Source organism: Pleuronectes platessa, chromosome 7 (genome assembly GCF_947347685.1).
Source record: "Pleuronectes platessa chromosome 7, fPlePla1.1, whole genome shotgun sequence".
In the NCBI taxonomy this organism is placed as follows: Eukaryota; Metazoa; Chordata; class Actinopteri; order Pleuronectiformes; family Pleuronectidae; genus Pleuronectes; species Pleuronectes platessa.
In genome coordinates, this window is record NC_070632.1 from 333,500 (window position 1) to 359,970 (window position 26,471).

At 46.3% G+C, this 26,471-nt stretch overlaps 1 protein-coding gene across 1 annotated transcript; it reads left to right on the forward strand.

Moving 5' to 3' along the window:
• Positions 1–1,809: 1,809 nt before the first annotated feature.
• Positions 1,810–26,471, forward strand: rpgrip1l (RPGRIP1 like). The gene is made up of 26 exons (XM_053427760.1): positions 1,810–1,904; positions 2,158–2,248; positions 2,502–2,670; positions 2,793–2,961; positions 4,039–4,352; positions 4,489–4,588; positions 5,059–5,190; positions 5,454–5,559; positions 6,092–6,238; positions 6,701–6,774; positions 7,047–7,186; positions 7,414–7,520; positions 11,771–11,815; positions 11,962–12,129; positions 12,513–12,630; positions 12,918–13,361; positions 14,196–14,338; positions 14,422–14,758; positions 15,376–15,647; positions 16,379–16,474; positions 17,915–18,035; positions 20,255–20,343; positions 20,521–20,707; positions 21,044–21,128; positions 21,207–21,343; positions 26,078–26,471. Exons 3-26 carry the CDS (start codon positions 2,583–2,585, stop codon positions 26,221–26,223), a joined length of 3,765 nt encoding a protein of 1,254 aa, XP_053283735.1. The 5' UTR covers positions 1,810–1,904; positions 2,158–2,248; positions 2,502–2,582; the 3' UTR covers positions 26,224–26,471.

Sequence of the window (26,471 nt, forward strand, 5' to 3'; positions counted from 1 at the left end):
CCACTGGTCCACTAGACCACTGGTCCATGAGTCCACTGGTCCATGAGTCCACTGGTCCACTAGACTACTGCATCCTGAGCTCATCAGACTTGACTGAGTCTGTCCTGCTGGTTTCCTCTGGATGTACAAAACACACACACACACACACACACACACACACACACACACACACACACACACACACACACACACACACACACACACACACACACACACACACACACACACACACACACACACACACACACACACACACACACACACACACACACACTTCTCAGTTGTGTTAACCAGGTGCCACCTAGTGTCCCATGTGGGACTCACAGTCTCTCATCACGTCCTTGAGTCCTGTGAGGACACTTTTAAATGTAGACCTTATAGAGGGAGGACGTTTCGGCCTGTCCTCACTTATTCAAAGAGGTTTAAGACCTTTAGTATTAGAACCCCCCCCCCCCCCCACACACACACACACGCTCATCGTGTGCCTGACAGTCATTGTGTGCACGGCCGAACAGAAGCTCTGCAGGCATCATGACTCCCTGACAGCTGCCGGACCTCACCACGTCCTCCTGGCTCGTCTTGGCCCTAAGAGACGTGGAGGAGGGGTCAAAGGTCACGGCTGGAGGAGCAGCAGTGATGGGAGACGGTCCCGGCACAGTGATCGGCCTGCAGGAGCCATGAGGCTGACATGTGGGGGGACCTCATTCTGTCTCAGCTCGGGATAATGAATTAGATCCATGGACACTGGCCTGAAGTCTGGACCCTGGTTCTGTAGAACATGGAGCTGATGTTCACAGCAGAGGAACCACTCACAGCAACAGAACCCCACGAAAAAATACTAAATAATAATCATGTTAAGATTAATTCACTCCAGAAGATTCTCCTCTGACTCAGTCTCTCTCCAACTGATCACATGACCCAGTCAAGAATTATTCATAGAACACGTTGAGACAACCACCAGAACAAATATCATGAGAAATAAAACATTGTACAGTAAAGATGGACTCCAGGTCTTTACAGTGGATCAATATGAAGACGTGAACTCGTCCAGAGATTAGACGGAGCCGCTGTAGAGGCCAGGTCACCGCAGGACATCCAGAACCTTGAGGTGGGTCGACCTCAGGACGTCCAGAACCTTGAGGTGGGGCGACCGCAGGACGTCCAGAACCATGAGGTGGGTCGACCGCAGGACGTCCAGAACCTTGAGGTGGGGCGACCTCAGGACGTCCAGAACCATGAGGTGGGTCGACCGCAGGACGTCCAGAACCTTGAGGTGGGGCGACCTCAGGACGTCCAGAACCATGAGGTGGGTCGACCTCAGGACGTCCAGAACCTTGAGGTGGGTCGACCGCAGGACGTCCAAAACCATGAGGTGGGTCGACCTCAGGACGTCCAGAACCATGAGGTGGGTCGACCTCAGGACGTCCAGAACCATGAGGTGGGTCGACCTCAGGACGAAGGTGCAGCCGTTCAGGTACCTGAGGCCAATGAAGAACAACAGAACACATCCTTACATCAGGAAGAACATCTACATGAGAACAATTACACAACTCAACTACACAACTCAGAACCAGCCCTGACAGAAGCAGAACGGGAGAGAGAGAGAACACTGCTGATGAGATGTGACTGGAGACTCTAATGGATCCCAGCTGCCACGAAACCTCACAGAAGAAGAAGAAGAAGAAGAAGTCAAAGAGCTGGACATTTTTCTAAAACTACATTTCCCAGAGCTCCCACTGCGCATGCGTGCGACGACCCGCTGGTTTGTTTGAGTAGCAACGGTTACTGTGAGAGCTCCGCGTCGGGAGGTGAGAAACATCCATGTTCGTTTATCTGGAAGCCTTCGGTACCCGAGCTAACCCTAACCCGAGCTAACCCGAGCTAACCCGGTCTAACGCACACGGGTCAGAGTGACGCTTCTTCTTCTTCTTCTTCTTCTTCTTCTTCTTCTTCTTCATCAGGAGCCTCCTCCTGTGATGACTTCGAAGAGGAGTCATCACAGGAGGAGGCTCCTTCGGGGGGTAGCACGGGTTAGCCGGTTAGCTTACCCCCACAGAGCAGAGGCTAGCTAGCGTTAGCTCGTGTGGCTAGCATCACGTTAACAATTCGTGCAGATCTCCTCCTCACAGAAGAAGGTAACGTTACATCTACTTCCAGACACGCGAGTCCAGAGAGGAACCAGGACCAGGTTCCGGTTCGGCTCCACTCACATCCCCCTAGCGGCGTGTTTCATACTGGACTCGTTCAGGTTAGGACCTGATCCACGGTGTAACTCACTGATGGCCGAGGCATGTGGAGAAACTTTCGTTCTACAGTTTGAACAATGAAAGACTTCTGGGGTTCACTTGTTTGCCGAACACATATGAAGACCCACTCCGTCCCTGAGGAGGAAACAGTGTCGTTCTGACGCGTCTCTCTGAAGCCCCCCCTCAGACAAATCCCTTTTCATTCATGTATTTAAACTGGAGTCTGGCTCAACGCCTTCTCCCTTCACTTCACAGGTTCATGTTCCTGGAGGAAGAGGACAGTTGGATGTTAGAAAGACATTGTGCTGCTGGTGACACGGTGTCCACTGAAGGGACATGTCCACTGTGCTTGATGAGACAGCCGCAGATGTCCCAGTCAGAGACATGGATAAGGATCTGTCCCAACTCACAGCTGCTGTACAAGGTCTGGGACACTGGTTGTAGTTAGGAATCTTAATTTGTGGTAGAATGATCACTGCTGTATGGAGAGAGTATGAACCTGCTGTAGGTCAGCAGCCTCACGTTTCTTCTCATCACCTGTCGAAGGACACGAGAACATGTGTCTGCTGACCGACCCGTGGACCCAACAGGCCCGGACGCGACAGGACATCTCGCGGGTGTCCAGGGAGGTGCTGGAGGACCGGTTCCTGCACCTCCATGATGAGAATCTGCTCCTAAAAGAGCACAACAACAAACAGGAGGACAAGATCAAGAAGTAACACACACACACACACACACACACATACACACACACACACGCGCGCGCACACACGTACACACACACACACACACGCATACACACACACACACACACGCATACACACACACACACACACACACACATACACACGCATACACACACAAAAACACATATGCACGCCAGTTCAAGGTTTTTTCTGCTTTAAACATTTCCGTTATAATACGAACAATTTCATTTGACTTCCAATGAAAGTGTGTAGTCAACGAAACAATAAAAAAACATTAAGATCTTCATCTTCATTTCTATATATTCCCAAATCCCAGTTTGTCTCTCAGATGTTAAAAGGATCAACTTCTCTGTTCTTAACTCAACAAGAGTCAAACAGAAACTTAGTGATCAGTGAATGAAGCTCAGTCCCATGTGAGGATCCTCTCCCAGGACACACACACACACACACACATGCTGATGGACCTGAACACAACAACACAACAACAGGATTCACTACATGACAAGAACCAGTTTGTAATGTTTAAAGTGTTTATACATAATGTCTGATGGAGGTGAAGGAGCAGATGAACTGATGGAGAACAAGTTGTATATCAAGAAGTCTTGTGATCATAGCCCACCATCAGCTGACAGCACGAAGATCCTTTCACCTTCAGGGTTAGGGTTCATGTTTCAATAAGAAATGTGTAAAACACTTTTAGAAAACATCATTTTCCCTTGAGTTGATGAACTTGTTCCAAGTTGTCTCAACTTTCAGAAACTTAAACCTCAGAATTGATCAAGTCAAGTCACTTTTAATTGTGTAGCGTCAAATCACAACAAACATTATCTCCAGGAACTTTACTTAATAATCAAGACCTGACAATATCATAGAGAAACACAACAGTTCCCACAACAAGCAAATGAAATGTGGGCGGGTTCATGATCGGTTCAGAGTGAAACCCAAAAGAGAAATCAATAGGTCAGTGAATGATAAACATATGAATAATTAATACTATAGAATCTATATTATAGGGGATCTGCCATTATCTGAACCAAACTTCACAACAGTCCCCTGACCCTCACACCTCCTCCTCCGCCCCTCAGGCTCAGCACCAAGCTGATGAAGCTGGTGAAGGACAGAGGTCGCATGGAGAAGCTGGCCGCCGGCGGGGCTCAGCCGGTCTCCAGGGTCCGAGACGTGGAGATGGAGGAGATGATGGAGGAGCTCCAGGAGAAGGTGCGGGGCCTACAGGCAGAGAACGAGGGACTGAAGCAGCGTCTTCTCGTGGCCAAGCATCAGCTCATCAACGTGCAGAGCAAGAGGCCATCGCCGTACAGACACGTCCAGTCACGGGTCAACACCGGACTGAAGAAGTTGACCGATGACACGTCGCCGCCCTCCCCGCCTCGACCCAGAAGTGAGGTCCAGACATTGAGATTAGATAACTGCTTATTAATGTAAACCGTTGATACAGTTCATCCTGAAGAGTTCAGTGTGTTGTCGTCACTGTGAACACGTCATTGTGTTGAGCTGATCTCCGGTGTCTCCTGCAGCTGCGAGGAACCTGGAGGGAGGAGGGCGGCCTCCGAGCGGCCAGCTGCCGCGACACGGACACAGTCTGCTGGAGGAGTCGAGGGCCGAGAGCCGCAACCTGTGAGTGCTGCACGTGACCACCAACCAGTGGGTCACAGGTCGATAGGTCAGAGGTCAGGAGATTATGGAACATCACCAGTTTGAACTTGTGGTGTTCAGAGGGACAGAGGTTGTGTTGAGTCTGTGAAATCATTCGTTAAAAAGTCCTCCGAGGGGGGGGGGGGGGGGGACACGCACAGCTTCTCACCATAGTGCTGAGCGCTGAAAGATGACTGATATTCTCTGTTGCATCAGTTGAAAAGTTTATTACAATTATAATTTTTTTTAGGATTGAAATAGTTTCAAAATAAAAACAATAACATACAAGATATGTGACGCATACTGATGTACGTACATGAGAAGACAAAGTTTCAAGTACATTATTTCAATCTTTGTCATTATTCTGAAATGTTTCACCTCATGGAATCATTCCAGGATCACTCCTCATCCAGCAGAGATGATATTTGATAAACATGTTCTTTGTGACCTAGAGAGAAGGTGATTGAGACTCAGCGGAGCCACATGGAGGAGATGGAGGGCGAGTTGGAGCAGCTGTGGAAGAAAGAGGCCGAATACGAGGAGAGACTCCTGCAGGTCCGACAGCAGCAGACCAACAAACTGAGGTACACCATGTTACAGTTTAGATTCACACTATTAGTGTGTGGATGTTATTGCTCCACTAATGAAACCTGAGAGATGAAACATTGTTTTTCACCTGGTTCACCGGAGACGTCCGAGGAATACGAGCTTCTGTTTACAGCTCAATACAAACACTGACCTGAACCCGAGTGGGAGGACTATTGATCCAGGGGGTTTTCAAACTGAGAGACATGTTTGTGTGTTAGTAACAAACAAACATGTCAGAAAGTGTCTTGCTCTCTGTCAGGTCACATGTCAACGACAACACCACGATGATCAAACTGCAGAAGCAGCTGGTCGACAGGTCCCACGCAGTGACCGAGCTGGAGGCTCGATTCCTACAACTACAAGAGGTGAGATGTTTCACAGCCCCCCCCCCCCGAACCCAGCGATCAGCTCATTACTGGCAGATCTATACTGGGGTCTCTGAGGGGAGCAGGCTTCACCTGCTGTATTTCTACTTCATCTTAGGAAAGATGCAGCTTGGTTTTCACAGTGTGTCCGAGCACCTCGTCTTCACGCAGCTGAGAACAGAAGACGTCCTGTCGCCATCGTCTTTAGTTTCAGTTCAGAGACACAAACTGTCCACTCTGTGTCCACTGTCATATACACAGATCACATGATTGATAAAGGCCAACATGTTCAAATATTTGAATCATCAGAAACAAAAGCTTTTTACTGATATGAACTGAGGTCAGTTGCTCCGGACCTTTCCCAGAGAAAACCTGAGGACAACAAGAAGACGTGACCTGAAGCAGAGAACTTGAACCTCAATAAGACTCTTCTCACGGCCACAATAGAAGATTTAAAGATTGTCATGTCACTGAACTGTTTCTGCTGAGGATCAGGGTTTGACTCTGTGACTAATTGTTCACTTCACTCCAGAGTCAGCGGATGCTGAAGGCCAGCTACGACGCGGCGATGCTGAAGGTGGACGAGCTCATGGCTCAGCTGAAAGACGAGAGGCTGAAGAGTCTGGAGATGGAGAAATGGCAGCAGAGCTCCAACTCATCCAAGATCGGGATGGAGCAGGTGACAGCGACACTACATCAGGTCCACATGTGACTTAGAGAGAAGAAGTCTCACTTCAGACCTGAGATGCTGGTCTACAGAACGGTGAAGCTCTCAGCTCCTCCTCCTCCTCTGGACACTCAGCGCTCACACTCTGATTCCTTATCATCTGCGTTGACCCCAGCAGTTAGTTCATCCATAAGAAATCCATCAGTCAGTTTGAATGGGCTGTTTACTGGTTTACTCTGCTGCCTCACAGCACTGGTCCTCTCACACGGACTCCTGACACCTTCAATATCACTAAACAAATACAACGTTGTAGATCTGACACTGAACCTCACTGGACTCTGAACAATGAAGTGTGAAGGTGATGAGATGAACCTTCTCCAGATATAAGAGACACAGACAGAGATGATCTAGTTTTTATATGAGTGTGTATTCAGTGGATGAAGCAGCTCTGTGCTCAGACTCTTTGTTCTCCAGCTGCAGCAGCAGATCGGTGAAGTTCAGCAGGAGAGAGACGAGCTGAGGGAGAACAACGAGAAGCTGCTGAGCAGGTGAGAAGCTTGGTTCTGATTGGCTGATGCTCCAGAAAAAGCACTAATAATGATCATGTTTCAGAGAGTAGGAGAGCTGAACACAGGAAACGAGCTGTGGGGATGTTTGATGGTTGAAGATGGAGGAGCTGTTGGTGACTGAAACACAGAAATTGTGACTGGAAAAATTGACATGAAAAATGATAAAGAAACAGGAGCCTGTAGTGACTGCTGTGTCAGAGTTTACGCAAATCAGTTGTTAATTATTGTCGTCGTCCTCTTTGTGTCTCCAGCGCTTTCGACGTATCTCAGCAACAAAAATGGCAGATCCAGGAGCAGCAGCTGAAGTTACAGATCGCACAGCTGGAGACGGCGCTGAAGGCCGACCTGGTCGACAAGAACCAGATCCTCGACAACATCAAGGCTGAGAGGGGTAAGTTCACGTCTCAGAGGGAGCTGCAGCACGGTGCTGCTGTGGAACATCTGGAGGAGAACCGAGGGTTCATCCTCTGGAACAAAAGTTAAACGATTACAAATCTGTCACTTCCTCCTGTTGTGATATATAACCACATGAAGAATGAAGTGGTTTACTGGAAATCCTCAAATCAAATCCTAGTGATTCCCCTTTCTGAAGTTTGATTAATACTGAGATTTGTTTAGATATAAATGAGAAGCTGACAGAAGAAAACAAGAAGCTTCAGATCCAGGTTCTGGAGCAGAAGCAACAAGCAGAGGATCTCAGGGACCGTGTGACGCCCCCCCGCAGGGTGAGATGCTTTCTTTATTCTGCCCTCATGTTGATAATCCATATATTGATCAAGAGCTTCATTCATCACACGTCCTGCTTCCCTGTTTCATCATTATCGCCCCCTGGCGACTGACTTCAGAATAGGTCAAAATCCCTCCTCCTCCATGTTAGCAGATGAGACATGAACAAAAAAAAAATCTAAGTAGAATTCAAAGAAGTTTTCTGTCATTTCAGGTCGTTCATCCTCTTTATATACAGTCACTGATCCTCTTTATATACAGTCACTGATCATCTTTATATACAGTCACTGATCCTCTTTATATACAGTCAGTGATCCTCTTTATATACAGTCACTAATCATCTTTATATACAGTCACTGATCATCTTTATATACAGTCACTGATCATCTTTATATACAGTCACTAATCATCTTTATATACAGTCACTGATCATCTTTATATACAGTCACTGATCATCTTTATATACAGTCACTAATCATCTTTATATACAGTCACTGATCATCTTTATATACAGTCACTGATCATCTTTATATACAGTCACTAATCATCTTTATATACAGTCACTGATCATCTTTATATACAGTCACTGATCATCTTTATATACAGTCACTAATCATCTTTATATACAGTCACTGATCATCTTTATATACAGTCACTGATCATCTTTATATGCAGTCACTGATCCTCTTTATATACAGTCACTGATCATCTTTATATACAGTCACTAATCATCTTTATATACAGTCACTGATCATCTTTATATACAGTCACCTATCATCTTTATATACAGTCACTGATCATCTTTATATACAGTCACTAATCATCTTTATATACAGTCACTGATCCTCTTTATATACAGTCACTGATCATCTTTATATACAGTCACTGATCATCTTTATATACAGTCACTGATCATCTTTATATACAGTCACTGATCATCTTTATATAAAGTCACTGATCATCTTTATATACAGTCACTGATCATCTCTATATACAGTCACTGATCATCTTTATATACAGTCACTGATCATCTTTATATACAGTCAGTGATCCTCTTTATATACAGTCACTAATCATCTTTATATACAGTCACTGATCATCTTTATATACAGTCACTGATCATCTTTATATACAGTCACTAATCATCTTTATATACAGTCACTGATCATCTTTATATACAGTCACTGATCATCTTTATATACAGTCACTAATCATCTTTATATACAGTCACTGATCATCTTTATATACAGTCACTGATCATCTTTATATACAGTCACTAATCATCTTTATATACAGTCACTGATCATCTTTATATACAGTCACTGATCATCTTTATATACAGTCACTAATCATCTTTATATACAGTCACTGATCATCTTTATATACAGTCACTGATCATCTTTATATGCAGTCACTGATCCTCTTTATATACAGTCACTGATCATCTTTATATACAGTCACTAATCATCTTTATATACAGTCACTGATCATCTTTATATACAGTCACCTATCATCTTTATATACAGTCACTGATCATCTTTATATACAGTCACTGATCATCTTTATATACAGTCACTAATCATCTTTATATACAGTCACTGATCCTCTTTATATACAGTCACTGATCATCTTTATATACAGTCACTGATCATCTTTATATACAGTCACTGATCATCTTTATATACAGTCACTGATCATCTTTATATAAAGTCACTGATCATCTTTATATACAGTCACTGATCATCTCTATATACAGTCACTGATCATCTTTATATACAGTCACTGATCATCTTTATATACAGTCACTGATCATCTTTATATACAGTCACTGATCATCTTTATATACAGTCACTGATCCTCTTTATATACAGTCACTGATCATCTTTATATACAGTCACTGATCATCTTTATATACAGTCACTGATTCTCTTTATATACAGTCACTGATCATCTTTATATACAGTCACTGATCATCTTTATATACAGTCACTGATCCTCTTTATATACAGTCACTGATCATCTTTATATACAGTCACTGATCATCTGTATATACAGTCACTGATTCTCTTTATATACAGTCACTGATCATCTTTATATACAGTCACTGATCATCTTTATATACAGTCACTAATCATCTTTATATACAGTCACTGATCATCTTTATATACAGTCACTGATCCTCTTTATATACAGTCACTGATCCTCTTTATATACAGTCACTAATCATCTTTATATACAGTCACTGATCATCTTTATATACAGTCACCTATCATCTTTATATACAGTCACTGATCATCTTTATATACAGTCAATGATCATCTTTATATACAGTCACTGATCCTCTTTATATACAGTCACTGATCCTCTTTATATACAGTCACTGATCATCTTTATATACACTCACTGATCATCTTTATATACAGTCACTAATCATCTTTATATACAGTCACTGATCCTCTTTATATACAGTCACTGATCATCTTTATATACAGTCACTGATCATCTTTATATACAGTCACTGATCATCTTTATATACAGTCACTAATCATCTTTATATACAGTCACTGATCATCTTTATATACAGTCACTGATCATCTTTATATACAGTCACTGATCCTCTTTATATACAGTCACTGATCCTCTTTATATACAGTCACTAATCATCTTTATATACAGTCACTGATCATCTTTATATACAGTCACCTATCATCTTTATATACAGTCACTGATCATCTTTATATACAGTCAATGATCATCTTTATATACAGTCACTGATCCTCTTTATATACAGTCACTGATCCTCTTTATATACAGTCACTGATCATCTTTATATACACTCACTGATCATCTTTATATACAGTCACTAATCATCTTTATATACAGTCACTGATCCTCTTTATATACAGTCACTGATCATCTTTATATACAGTCACTGATCATCTTTATATACAGTCACTGATCATCTTTATATACAGTCACTGATCATCTTTATATAAAGTCACTGATCATCTTTATATACAGTCACTGATCCTCTTTATATACAGTCACTGATCATCTTTATATAAAGTCACTGATCATCTTTATATACAGTCACTGATCATCTTTATATACAGTCACTGATCATCTTTATATAAAGTCACTGATCATCTCTATATACAGTCACTGATCATCTTTATATACAGTCACTGATCATCTTTATATACAGTCACTGATCATCTTTATATACAGTCACTGATCATCTTTATATACAGTCACTGATCATCTCTATATACAGTCACTGATCATCTTTATATACAGTCACTGATCATCTTTATATACAGTCACTGATCCTCTTTATATACAGTCACTGATCCTCTTTATATACAGTCACTGATTCTCTTTATATACAGTCACTGATCATCTTTATATACAGTCACTGATCATCTTTATATACAGTCACTGATCCTCTTTATATACAGTCACTGATCATCTTTATATACAGTCACTGATCATCTGTATATACAGTCACTGATTCTCTTTATATACAGTCACTGATCATCTTTATATACAGTCACTGATCATCTTTATATACAGTCACTGATCATCTGTATATACAGTCACTGATTCTCTTTATATACAGTCACTGATCATCTTTATATACAGTCACTGATCATCTTTATATACAGTCACTAATCATCTTTATATACAGTCACTGATCATCTTTATATACAGTCACTGATCATCTTTATATACAGTCACTGATCCTCTTTATATACAGTCACTGATCCTCTTTATATACAGTCACTAATCATCTTTATATACAGTCACTGATCATCTTTATATACAGTCACCTATCATCTTTATATACAGTCACTGATCATCTTTATATACAGTCAATGATCATCTTTATATACAGTCACTGATCCTCTTTATATACAGTCACTGATCCTCTTTATATACAGTCACTGATCATCTTTATATACACTCACTGATCATCTGTATATACAGTCACTGATCCTCTTTATATACAGTCACTGATCATCTTTATATACAGTCACTAATCATCTTTATATACAGTCACTGATCCTCTTTATATACAGTCACTGATCCTCTTTATATACAGTCACTAATCATCTTTATATACGTCACTGATCCTCTTTATATACAGTCAGTTTATATACAGCGTTAGCCAGGTAACATAACCACACTCCTTCTGTAGATTGGTGTTGTTCTGTTTTGCTGAATGTGAAAACTCTTTTTCTTTTCCCAGGAGAACGATGAGGCTGAACTCACTGAGGCTCTTCTTCTCATTCAAGTGAGAGGAATCTTTTTGGCTGTGAGATGTTCATGATGTTGAACAGATCATCAGATTCTCTTTTGTTCATGTTTTCATGGGGAAACTTATTACAGTTCTCACTGCTTCTCCTTCCTGCCCCTGACTTGTAATTACTGCGTCCACAGAAGCGTAAGGCTGAGCGGAGCAGTGAGCTGGGCTTCCTGGGGGAGGCGGTGGAGGGAGGGAGCAGCTCCATCCAGGAGCTTCGAGCCGCTCACGCAGAAACCATCCAGGAGCTGGAGAAGACCAGAAACATCCTGAGCACGGAGAGCAAAATCAGCAACAACTACAAGGTAGACGAAGAGGACACAGCTACAACACTTTACTCTCGTTTGTATCCCTGCGTGGTATTCTGTTTCCACTTTGTCCGGCTGTCCCATTCTTGTGAACATTGTAATCATCTCAAGAACGTCTTTAAGGAATCTTCAAATTTGGTACAAATATTTACTTTGACTCAAAGAGCACCTGATTAGATTTTGCTCGTCAAAGGTCAGAGGGAACTCCTGAGTCTGGATAAAAAGCTGGAATGAGGCTGCTCTGATTGGAGGAGACAAACAACCACAGGATGGTGATTCTAGTTTGTCCCTCATCATCGGCTTCATTCTTCTCCTGGGTTAGGGTTAGGGTGTGACGTGAAACACGTTGTCTGTGATAGAAACGTCTCCTTGGTCACCAGGTGGAGCTGGAAGCTGTTGAACGGAAGTTGAACAGGGACAAAGAGGAGTTCGAGCAGAAGCTGGAACGTCAGGCGCAGCTGCTCGACATGAGAAAAGCGAAGATCAAGAAATTGGAAGGTGAGAAAACGGGAAGACAATTGTTTGTTTCATTGGACATGAAACTGGTTCAATCATCAGAACCACAGGTGAACGACTGAATCAGAAAACATCTGGATCTTTAGAGGAAGGTACAACAAGCTGTGAAGGACAGAAGACAAGCACGTCTCCCAGGGTGCATTTCACCAACAAGCAGCCTATCTTCAGGTGTCAAGCAGGTGTAACTGCAGTGAGAAGATGTCATGGCTCCTCTGTCCGTCTTTAACTTGAACTCAACCTGTAACCGTCTGTCTCCTGCTCTCCCTCAGCTCAGCTGAGAGACACTGCCTACGGCACCAAAACCTATGTCTTCCATCCAGACGTCCCGGACGAGGATCAGGCAGAGGAAGCTCTTCACCTGGAGCATGGAGAGAACCTGCTGGAGCTTCAGATCGTCAGTGCCTCGCTGTCTCCCTCGGCCCTGGGTCTTCTGGGCGACGGCGGGTTCTCCACCTTCTGCACTTACACCTTCTATCTGTTTGAGCCACATTCCACTCCGGTGCTGACGGGCCATACGCCGAAATACGGTTTCACGTCCAAGTACGTGGTGAGCGTGGATGATCGCTTCCTCGACTACCTCCATAGATGCTCTGTCACCGTGGAGCTGCACCAGGCGCTGGGCCTGGACTGGAGGACGCTGGCCAGGGGACAGCTTCGCCTGCAGCAGCTGCTGGAGCAGGACGGGAAGGTTCACGGGAGCGTGCCGCTGGTCGGTGAGTGAGGCCACACCCCTCTGTCAGTCACTGCCAACAGGAAGTACAGAAACCCAGAGCCACACTGAGGATCAGATGAATCAACCAGGATGGTAGTCTGGTAGCGAAGCCGCAGGTTCAAATCCTCAGACCAGCTGAGTCCAGAAAATAGAAAACATCTATATGTGTTGACCTTGAGCAAGGCACTAATCCTCCAGATGCTGCAGTGAGGTTTGAAACCAGCAGAAGTTTAAAACGTCAAACAAAGCGACAAATTAACAAACCAATTTAGACACTTTCTGGAACCAGGTCTGAGGATTTATTAGGATGATAATAATAATACTAATAATAATAGTAATCATTGTAGGAGCAGGTATTGTGTCCTTAGGTCGTCCGTCCGTCTCGTTCTTGTCTCCAAAACGCTGTGAAGGAAAATCTTCCATCTAGTAAAACTGATATCATTGTGAATGACACATGTCAGAACTGAACCGGCTCTGTCTGCTGAAGTCAAACCACAGGGAGTTGATATTTATCTGATTTGGTTTGGTTTGAGTTTAGATGTTATTTCTTAAGTTTCATTTCTCAGTTTTATTTGTTTTTTTTTATATTTAGTTGTAGATAAGTCCTATTTCATGAGTCTTTATGTAGATCATTTCAAACCAAAGTCATTACCATGAAAACATATCTTTCAGTTGTATTTTTATTATTTCTATTCTGTGTTTTTCATCGTCTGTAAAGAACAGATTTTTAAAAGCAGATCAAAGGAACAGAAAACGATGGTTTGAAAGCATCTTGAAACTCTGTGAATGAAACGTGGCAGGAGCAGCTGTGTGAGAGTCTCTGTTCGTCCTCCAGCTTCCTCTGGTGGGCTGACGTCTGTGGGCTCGGTGGACTACTGGCTGAAGCTGAGGATTCCCATGACAGAAACCATCCGCCTGTTTAAAGAGAGGCTGAAGCCTGTGGGCTGCATCAACACTGCACTGCAGGAAGAAGCACAGGTACCGAGACCTGTCCACAAATATACAGCTCAGTACTGTTGAAATTCACATTTACTGTGAATAAACTGAAACTCTCATCCCAGCTGCAGCCGTCCATCAGTAGCTGGAACGATCTGTCCATCTCCGTGGGTCGCTGTGGAGACCTGAGGTCCGGAGGCTCCCAGCAGCCGAGTCCCTACGTGGTCTACAGGTTCTTCGACTTCTCTGACCACCCCACTGCCATGGTTCCCGACAGCTGCGAGCCCAACTTCAACGACCTCCACTCCTTCTCTGTGCTGACGGACGTGGTTCTGGACCAGTACCTGAGGTCTGAGCAGCTGCAGTTCTACGTGTTCGACTACAGGGAGCAGCAGATGGACACGTACCTGGGGAAGGCCGGAGTTCATCTGCTGCCATTGGCTCAGGACGAGGTCATCTCAGGTGAGGATATGATGACTTTCAAAATTGTCTGATTAGGGTTGCAAAGGGGCGGACGATTTCCGGAAACTTTCCGGGAAACTGTCCATGGGTGATATTAAGTTTTTTTACAAACTTTTTCTCATCTTATTCTACAGAACAATTCCGCGTGCACTATCTCATGTGTGGAGACATTTCACTCCAGCCAATGTAGAAGGAAAGGATGTGTACATTTACAAATACTGTGCAGAGACCTATGTTAAGAATGACACAAAGATGCAGAAGCATAAAGTCAAGTGCCCAAAGTTTCCTCAGGCCTCAAATCAGCCAATGACAAAACAAAATGTTTATATTTATGTCTGTATATGACAAGGTAAATACAGTTAGTATAAATTACCCACAAAATTTCCAGTTAATTCCAGTTAATTCCCATGGAAAGTTTCCCACTTTGAATATTCCCGGAATTTTGCATCCCTATGTCGGATGCAGTTCACTCTACACGACTTCCTATCTTGTGACAAAGAGTCCCACTGTCATTTTGATTGACTCACGTTAGGGGGTCACATACACCAGGAGAAACCCCTGACTCGTTTATCTGCTCTCCAGACTCGCTAACACAACGCCGTCTCTTTGTCCCTCAGGAGTGTTCGAGCTGAGCGATCCCTCTGGACTCGCTGCCGGACACATTGAAGTGACCCTGAAGTGGAAGTCTGCTTACCGCCCTCCATCAGGCTCCATCACGACCACTGAGCACTCGGTCCCTGGAGAGAAGTCCGTAGAGGAAGCTGAGCGGAGAAGAGAGCGAGGTTTGGAAGAAGAGAGGAACGATGTGGAGGGGACGCTGCAGGAGGAGCAGGAAGCTGAACTTTGTCTTCGTCCCTCCCCGTCTCTGCCTGATAATTCTGCCTCGAAGGTCATTTGCTTTTAGCTTGTTGTTAGCTTGTTGTTAGCTTGTTGTTAGCCTGTTGTTAGCCTGTTGTTAGCCTGTTGTTAGCCTGTTGTTAGCCGTTTGTTAGCTTGTTGTTAGCCTGTTGTTAGCTTGTTGTTAGCCTGTTGTTAGCCTGTTGTTAGCCTGTTGTTAGCCTGTTGTTAGCCTGTTGTTAGCCTGTTGTTAGCCTGTTGTTAGCTTGTTGTTAGCCTGTTGGTAGCCTGTTGTTAGCCAGTTGTTAGCCTGTTGTTAGCCTGTTGTTAGCCTGTTGTTAGCCTGTTGTTAGCCTGTTGTTAGCCGTTTGTTAGCCTGTTGTTAGCTTGTTGTTAGCTTGTTGTTAGCCTGTTGTTAGCCTGTTGTTAGCCTGTTGTTAGCCTGTTGTTAGCTTGTTGTTAGCTTGTTAGTTAGCACAACACAACCTTTGTCTATCAGACACCAGCAGTGGTAAGAAGGCATCACTGGTACAATCCATCACTTGGACTCAAAGACAATGGAATTTGTAGGTCAAAGGTCACAGTGACCACTTAAAACACATTTGTGGTCATAAATAAAGATCATTGCAGTAATGACACATTTCAGACAAATGTCTTGTATCTTAAAACAAAGTTCAACTTTCAGAGTAGATATATAATCACCAAATTCATGGAGCTATTTTGACGTCACTTTAGAATTTGATTCTTGGTGAAGATGTTTGATCTTCTCTGTTCGTTCTTCAGGTTCTGCTGCCGAAACTCCGACAGAAGAAACGAGTGAAGGACGAACTCGCTGCCAAAAAAGTCTCCTTCATGGATCCTTCAGCTGCAGAGGATCAGGTGAAGTTCCTCCGTGTCCAAGGTCAGTAGGTCGTGACCTTTACTGCTGACCTGTTCATCCAGGGGCCTGTAGGATCAGGTGAAGTTCCTCTGTGTCCAGGGTCATTAGGTCGTGACCTTTACTGCTGACCTGCTCATCCAGGGGCCTGTAGGATCAGGTCAAGTTCCTCTGTGTCCAGGGTCATTAGGTCGTGACCTTTACTGCTGACCTGCTCATCCAGGGGCCTGTAGGATCAGGTCAAGTTCCTCTGTGTCCAGGGTCATTAGGTCGTGACCTTTACTGCTGACCTGCTCATCCAGGGGCGTGTAGGATCAGGTGGAGTTCCTCTGTGGCCAGGGTCATTAGGTCGTGACCTTTACTGCTGACCTGCTCATCCAGGGGCGTGTAGGATCAGGTGGAGTTCCTCCGTGTCCAGGGTCATTAGGTCGTGACCTTTACTGCTGACCTGCTCATCCAGGGGCCTGTAGGATCAGGTCAAGTTCCTCTGTGTCCAGGGTCATTAGGTCGTGACCTTTACTGCTGACCTGCTCATCCAGGGGCCTGTAGGATCAGGTCAAGTTCCTCAGTGTCCAGGGTCATTAGGTCGTGACCTTTACTGCTGACCTGCTCATCCAGGGGCCTGTAGGATCAGGTGAAGTTCCTCCTTGTCCAGGGTCATTAGGTCGTGACCTTTACTGCTGACCTGCTCATCCAGGGGCCTGTAGGATCAGGTCAAGTTCCTCAGTGTCCAGGGTCATTAGGTCGTGACCTTTACTGCTGACCTGCTCATCAAGGGCCCTGTAGCACGAAGCTGCTTCAACCTGCTCTGATTCAACTCGGGCTCACAAACCCTGGTTCAGTGACTCTGTGTTAAACAGTCCACTGAACTAACTCTAACCCTCCTGTAGGGGGCGTGTTCAGCAGCACAAACCCGTGCACGGTGGAAGGAGAGTGCACGAGATTCAGATATTAAGAGATGAAATGAAATGTGAAACTGTGACCGGAGGTTAAAACTCATCACTAATAATAATAAAAATAGCTTCAATTTATATTTTATGTTTAAATTTCAAGAGACTCAAAGATGCTGACTGGTGTGTGAACGTTGTGTAACTGCTGTGTGAACGTTGTGTTACTGGTGTGTGAACGTTGTGTTACTGGTGTGTGAAATTGTGGTACTGCGGGCGGGTGTGTGAACGTTGTGTTACTGACGGTGTGTGAACGTTGTGTTACTGGTGTGTGAAATTGTGGTACTGCGGGCGGGTGTGTGAACGTGTGTTACTGACGGTGTGTGAACGTTGTGTTACTGGTGTGTAAAATTGTGGTACTGCGGGCGGGTGTGTGAACGTTGTGTTACTGGTATGTGAACGTTGTGTTGCTGGTGTGTTAACGTTGTGTTACTGGTGTGTGAAATTGTGTTACTGCGGGTGTGTGAACGTTGTGTTGCTGTTTTGTGTTGGCAGGTGGACACTGGTCTGCAGCAGGACGAGGACACACACTGTCCCAGTGTCTCGGAGGGACAGCTGCTTCCGGCCTCTCAGTCCGTCTCTGATGATTCTGAAATCTCTGAGGAAATCATCAAAGGTGATAATAAATCAAATATCAAATATATAAATAAATATTTAAATAAATCTTCATTGTTGATAATGTATATATATTTATATATAATCAATTATGATGATATATATTATATATATATATATATATATATACAGTGCCTTGCATAAGTATTCACCCCCTTTGGACTTTTCTACATTTTGTCATGGTATAACCACAGATTAAAATTTATTTCATCGTGAGTTTGTGTAATGGACCAACACAAAATAGTGCATCATTTGGAAGTGGGGGGAAATATTACATGGATTTCACAATTATTTACAAATAAAAATCTGAAAAGTGTTGAGTGCATATGTATTCACCCCCTTTACTGTGAAACCCCTAACAAAGATCTGGTGCGACCAATTGCATTCACAAGTCACATTTGCAAGTCACATAATTAGTAAATAGGGTCCACCTGTCTGCAATTTAATCTCAGTATAAATACACCTGTTCTGTGACGGACTCAGAGTTTGTTGGAGATCATTACTGAACAAACAGCATCATGAAGACCAAGGAGCTCACCAAACAGGTCAGGGATAAAGTTGTGGAGAAATATGAAGCAGGGTTAGGTTATAAAAAAATATCCAGAGCTTTGAACATCTCTCTGAGCACCATAAAATCCATCATAAGAAAATGGAAAGAATATGGCACAACCGCAAACCTACCAAGAGGAGGCCGTCCACCCAAACTGAAGAGTCGGACAAGGAGAAAATTAATCAGAGAAGCAACCAGGAGGCCCATGGTTACTCTGGAGGAGTTGCAGAGATCCACAGCTGAGGTGGGAGAATCTGTCCACAGGACAACTATTAGTCATCTACTCCACAAATCTGGCCTTTATGGAAGAGTGGCAAGAAGAAAGCCATTGTTGAAAGGGATCCATAAAAAATCCCGTTTGGAGTTTGCCAGAAGCCATGTGGGAGACACAGCAAACATGTGGAAGAAGGTGCTCTGGTCAGATGAGACCAAAATTGAACTTTTTGGCCTCAATGCAAAACGCTATGTGTGGTGAAAACCCAACACTGCCCATCACCCTGAGCACACCATCCCAACAGTGAAACATGGTGGTGGTAGCATCATGCTGTGGGGATGCTTCTCTTCAGCAGGTACAGGGAAACTGGTCAGAATAGAGGGAAAGATGGATGGAGCCAAATACAGGGAAATCCTTGAAGAAAATCTGATGCAGTCTGCAAAAGACTTGAGACTGGGGCGGAGGTTCATCTTCCAGCAGGACAATGACCCTAAACATACAGCCAGAGCTACAAAGGAATGGTTTGGATTAAAGAATGTTAATGTCTTAAAATGGCCCAGTCAAAGCCCAGACCTCAATCCAATAGAGAATCTATGGCAAGACTTGAAGATTGCGGTTCACAGACGGTCTCCATCCAATCTGACTGAGCTTCATCTTTTTTGCCAAGAAGAATGGACAAACCTTTCCATCTCTAGATGTGCAAAGCTGGTAGAGACATACCCCAAAAGACTTGCAGCTGTAATTGCAGCGAAAGGGGGTTCTACCAAGTATTGACACAGGGGGGTGAATACTTATGCACCCAACAGATGTCAACTTTTTTGTTCTCATTATTGTTTGTGTCACAATAAAATTTATTTTGCACCTCCAAAGTACTATGCATGTTTTGTTGATCAAACGGGAAAAAGTTTATTTAAGTCTATTTGAATTCCAGTTAGTAACAGTACATAATGGGAAAAAGTCCAAGGGGGGTGAATACTTATGCAAGGCACTGTATAATATAGATCATCTGCCAGAAACAAAAAGACCGACGCAGCTGAAGTTTGTAAAACTTTCTTATATGAGATGATATTAACAGTTAGAGTTATTGTGTGTGTTTGCGTGTTTGCGTTTGTGTGTGTCTGTGTGTGTGTGTGTGTGTGCGTGCGTGCGTGTCTGTCTGTGTGTGTGTCTGTGTGTGAGTGTGTCTCTGTGAGTGTGTCTCTGTGTGTGAACCAGTTGTTATCACCGGTCGATCTCCTGGAGGTGTTGAGCCCTGTGCTGTGTCTGACAGGTGCAGAGGTTTAAACCCTCATCAATATTTGATTGACAGCAGAGTTCATAAATGTTAATGACCGAGTTAGTTCACCTGGTTAATCAATACCCCCCCCCCCCCCCCCCGCCCGATGCCGCACACGTCATCATCACCTCGTTGTTCTCTTCTTCTCTGCCCCCCCGCTCCCCGTCGGGATCCGTCCAGATGTGGAAGCAGCCGAACAGGATCAGAGCCAATCAGATCGCTCCGACAGCGATGACTGTGTAGTTCACGTCTCGGCCTCAGGGAGGCAGGTGAGCAACGCTCTGTTTACCTGTTGTGTCAGAACTCATCAGCTCCTGTCAACATGTTGTTCTGTTGATCTGTCTGATTCTCTGGGTCCAACAGAACCAATCATGTGTTTGTATCTTGTATCAGTGACAACTCTCTCTCTCTCTCCCTCTCTCCCTGTCTCTCTCTCTCTCTCTCAGCCCTCGGAGCGAGTGCGGGTGGAGGTGGTGTCTCTGAGCCTGAGGGCGGAGTCTCGTGTGGCGATGGACAGCAGCGTGGTGCGTCTCTTTGTGGAGTACTGTCTCCTGGATCTGCCCACAGAGGAGACGCCAGTGTCTCTCCCCAAACCCCCGCGGGGCAAGAGCCTCAGCTTCAACCACAGCAAAGGTACGAGTCCAGAGTCCGGTCCAGAGTCCGGTCCTGAGTCCGGTACTGAGTCCGGTCCTGAGTCCGGTCCAGAGTCCGGTCCAGAGTCCGGTCCAGAGTCCGGTCCAGAGTCCGGTCCAGAGTCCGGTCCAGAGTCCGGTCCTGAGTCCGGTCCAGAGTCCGGTCCTGAGTCCGGTCCAGAGTCCGGTCCAGAGTCCGGTCCTGAATCCGGTCCAGAGTCCGGTCCAGAGTCCGGTCCTGAGTCCGGTCCAGACTCTGGCTTCAGACTAGAGGAGGCGGAGACTTGTCCTCCATCTGCTCTGGTTTGTGTGGTTGACCTTTGACCTGTGTGTTCAGTGGTTCCTGTGGACGCTGAGAACAACGGGCCGAGGCGGCGGCTGCTGAGGGCCGTCCTGCAGGGGCGACGGCCTGAGATGGAGAGGTGAGGTGTCAGTGTGCATTAGTTTGTGTTAGTTGTGTGTGTGTTTGTGTGACCGACTCGTGTGTCATCGTTCTTCAGAATCAAATTCACGGTGGTGAGTGAACCTCCAGAGGAGGAGGAGCAGGAGAGGGAGTGTGAGGACGTGGGCGTGGCCTTCGTGAGGATCCCCGAGATCCTGGAGAGACGAAGAGACCTGATGGAGACAACACTCCCAGGTCAGAGACACACACACACACACACACACTCCCAGGTCAGAGACACACACACACACACACACACACACACTCCCAGGTCAGAGACACACACACACACACACACACACTCCCAGGTCAGAGACACACACACACACACACTCCCAGGTCAGAGACACACACACACACACACACACACACACACACACACACTCCCAGGTCAGAGACACACACACACACACTCCCAGGTCAGACACACACACACACACACACACACACACACACACACTCCCAGGTCAGAGACACACACACACACACACTCCCAGGTCAGACACACACACACACACACACACACACACACACACTCCCAGGTCAGAGACACACACACACACACACACACACACACACACTCCCAGGTCAGAGACACACACACACACACACACACACACACACACACTCCCAGGTCAGAGACACACACACACACACACACACACACACTCCCAGGTCAGACACACACACACACACACACACACACACACACACACACACACTCCCAGGTCAGAGACACACACACACTCCCAGGTCAGAGACACACACACACACACACTCCTAGGTCAGAGACACACACACACACACACACACACTCCCAGGTCAGAGACACACACACACACACACACACTCCCAGGTCAGAGACACACACACACACACACTCCCAGGTCAGAGACACACACACACACACACTCCTAGGTCAGAGACACACACACACACCCAGGTCAGAGACACACACACACACTCCCAGGTCAGAGACACACACACACACACTCCCAGGTCAGAGACACACACACACACACACACACACACTCCCAGGTCAGAGACACACACACACACACACACTCCCAGGTCAGAGACACACACACACACACACACTCCCAGGTTAGAGACACACACACACACACACACTCCTAGGTCAGAGACACACACGCACACACACTCCCAGGTCAGAGACACACACACACACTCCTAGGTCAGAGACACACACAAACACACTCTCCCAGGTCAGAGACACACACACACTCCCAGGTCAGAGACACACACACTCCTAGGTCAGAGACACACACACACACACACACTCCCAGGTCAGAGACACACACACACACACGCACTCCCAGGTCAGAGACACACACACACTCCCAGGTCAGAGACACACACACACACACACTCCCAGGTCAGAGACACACACACACACACACACACACACACACACACACACTCCCAGGTCAGAGACACACACACACACACTCCCAGGTCAGACACACACACACACACACACACACACACACACACACTCCCAGGTCAGAGACACACACACACACACACTCCCAGGTCAGACACACACACACACACACACACACACACACACACTCCCAGGTCAGAGACACACACACACACACACACACACTCCCAGGTCAGAGACACACACACACACACACACACACACACACACACACACACACTCCCAGGTCAGAGACACACACACACACACACACACACACACTCCCAGGTCAGACACACACACACACACACACACACACACACACACACACACTCCCAGGTCAGAGACACACACACACACACACACACACACACACACACACTCCCAGGTCAGAGACACACACACACACACACTCCCAGGTCAGAGACACACACACACTCCCAGGTCAGAGACACACACACACACACACTCCTAGGTCAGAGACACACACACACACACACACACACTCCCAGGTCAGAGACACACACACACACACACACACTCCCAGGTCAGAGACACACACACACACACACTCCCAGGTCAGAGACACACACACACACACACTCCTAGGTCAGAGACACACACACACACCCAGGTCAGAGACACACACACACACTCCCAGGTCAGAGACACACACACACACACTCCCAGGTCAGAGACACACACACACACACACACACACACTCCCAGGTCAGAGACACACACACACACACACACTCCCAGGTCAGAGACACACACACACACACACACTCCCAGGTTAGAGACACACACACACACACACACTCCTAGGTCAGAGACACACACGCACACACACTCCCAGGTCAGAGACACACACACACACTCCTAGGTCAGAGACACACACAAACACACTCTCCCAGGTCAGAGACACACACACACTCCCAGGTCAGAGACACACACACTCCTAGGTCAGAGACACACACACACACACACACACTCCCAGGTCAGAGACACACACACACACACGCACTCCCAGGTCAGAGACACACACACACACTCCCAGGTCAGAGACACACACACACATTCCTAGGTCAGAGACACACACACACACTCCCAGGTCAGAGACACACACACACACACACACACACTCCCAGGTCAGAGACACACACACACACTCCCAGGTCAGAGACACACACACACTCCCAGGTCAGAGACACACACACACACACACACACACTCCCAGGTCAGAGACACACACACACACACTCCCAGGTCAGAGACACACACACACACTCCCAGGTCAGAGACACACACACACACACTCCCAGGTCAGAGACACACACACACACACACTCCCAGGTCAGAGACACACACACACACACACACACACACACACACACACACACACACACACTCCCAGGTCAGAGACACACACACACTCCCAGGTCAGAGACACACACACACACACTCCCAGGTCAGAGACACACACACACACACACTCCCAGGTCAGAGACACACACAAACACTCCCAGGTCAGAGACACACACACACACACACACACACACACTCCCAGGTCAGAGACACACACACACACACTCCCAGGTCAGAGACACACACACACACACACACACACTCCCAGGTCAGAGACACACACAGACACACACTCCCAGGTCAGAGACACACACACACACACACTCCCAGCTCAGAGACACACACACACACACACACACTCCCAGGTCAGAGACACACACAGACACACACTCCCAGGTCAGAGACACACACACACACACACTCCCAGCTCAGAGACACACACACTCCCAGCTCAGAGACACACACACACACACACACTCCCAGGTCAGAGACACACACAGACACACACTCTCCCAGGTCAGAGACACACACACTCTCCCAGGTCAGAGACACACACACACACTCCCAGGTCAGAGACACACACACACACACACACTCCTAGGTCAGAGACACACACACACACACTCCCAGGTCAGAGACACACACACACACACACTCCCAGGTTAGAGACACACACACACACACACTCCTAGGTCAGAGACACACACACACTCCCAGGTCAGAGACACACACACACACTCCTAGGTCAGAGACAAACACACACACTCCCAGGTCAGAGACACACACACACACACACACACACTCCCAGGTCAGAGACACACACACACTCCCAGGTCAGAGACACACACACACACACAAACACTCCCAGGTCAGAGACACACACACACACACACACACACACACACTCCCAGGTCAGAGACACACACACACACACTCCCAGGTCAGAGACACACACAAACACACACTCCCAGGTCAGAGACACACACAGACACACACTCCCAGGTCAGAGACACACACACACACACACTCCCAGCTCAGAGACACACACACTCCCAGCTCAGAGACACACACACACACACACACTCCCAGGTCAGAGAAACACACAGACACACACTCCCAGGTCAGAGACACACACACACACACACTCCCAGCTCAGAGACACACACACTCCCAGCTCAGAGACACACACAAACACACACACTCCCAGGTCAGAGACACACACAAACACACTCTCCCAGGTCAGAGACACACACACACACACACACACTCCTAGGTCAGAGACACACACACACACACACTCCCAGGTCAGAGACACACACACACACACACTCCCAGGTTAGAGACACACACACACACACACACACTCCTAGGTCAGAGACACACACGCACACACACTCCCAGGTCAGAGACACACACAAACACACTCTCCCAGGTTAGAGACACACACACACACACACTCCCAGGTCAGAGACACACACACACACACACTCCTAGGTCAGAGACACACACAAACACACTTTCCCAGGTCAGAGACACACACAGACACTCCCAGGTCAGAGACACACACAAACACACTCTCCCAGGTCAGAGACACACACACACTCCCAGGTCAGAGACACACACACACTCCCAGGTCAGAGACACACACACACACACACACACACTCCCAGGTCAGAGACACACACACACACACACACTCCCAGGTCAGAGACACACACACACACACACTCCCAGGTCAGAGACACACACACACACACACACTCCCAGGTCAGAGACACACACAGACACACACTCCCAGGTCAGAGACACACACACACACACACACACACACACACACACTCCCAGGTCAGAGACACACACACACACTCCCAGGTCAGAGACACACACACACACACACACTCCCAGGTCAGAGACACACACACACACACACTCCCAGGTCAGAGACACACACACACACTCCCAGGTCAGAGACACACACACACACACACTCCCAGGTCAGAGACACACACACACACCCACACACACACACACACACACTTACTGACTGTAGCTCTCAGCACATTTACATTCCACCATGATAGTCACATTCTGTGTGTGTCTGTGTGTGTTGTGTGCAGTGGTGGATGTTGTCGACAGCTCTCAGGTTGTCGGCAGTCTCGTTGTGTCAGTTGAAGGACTAGAGGCTCTCCAGGCCGTCATGGAGGACCAGGACCAGGACCAGGACCAGGACCCTGTCTCCTTCCTGCTTCCACCGTTAGCGTGACTAAACACAATTGTGAAGCAGCTGGTGAAGTACAACAATTATGTTGTCATGTGTTTGTGCAGCAGATCTGAAAGGTCACGACCTCAGCGCTGCTCAGATCCAGCTGAAACTGCTGGAGTGGTATTTGGATGTAAAGCGCCACCATGTGGACGTCACTGGAACGCCACAGGACTCCGTGTGTGTATCGTTAAAAATGTCAATATGTACAGTTGATCAAAATCAATAAAAATTATGATTTAATAATTGAA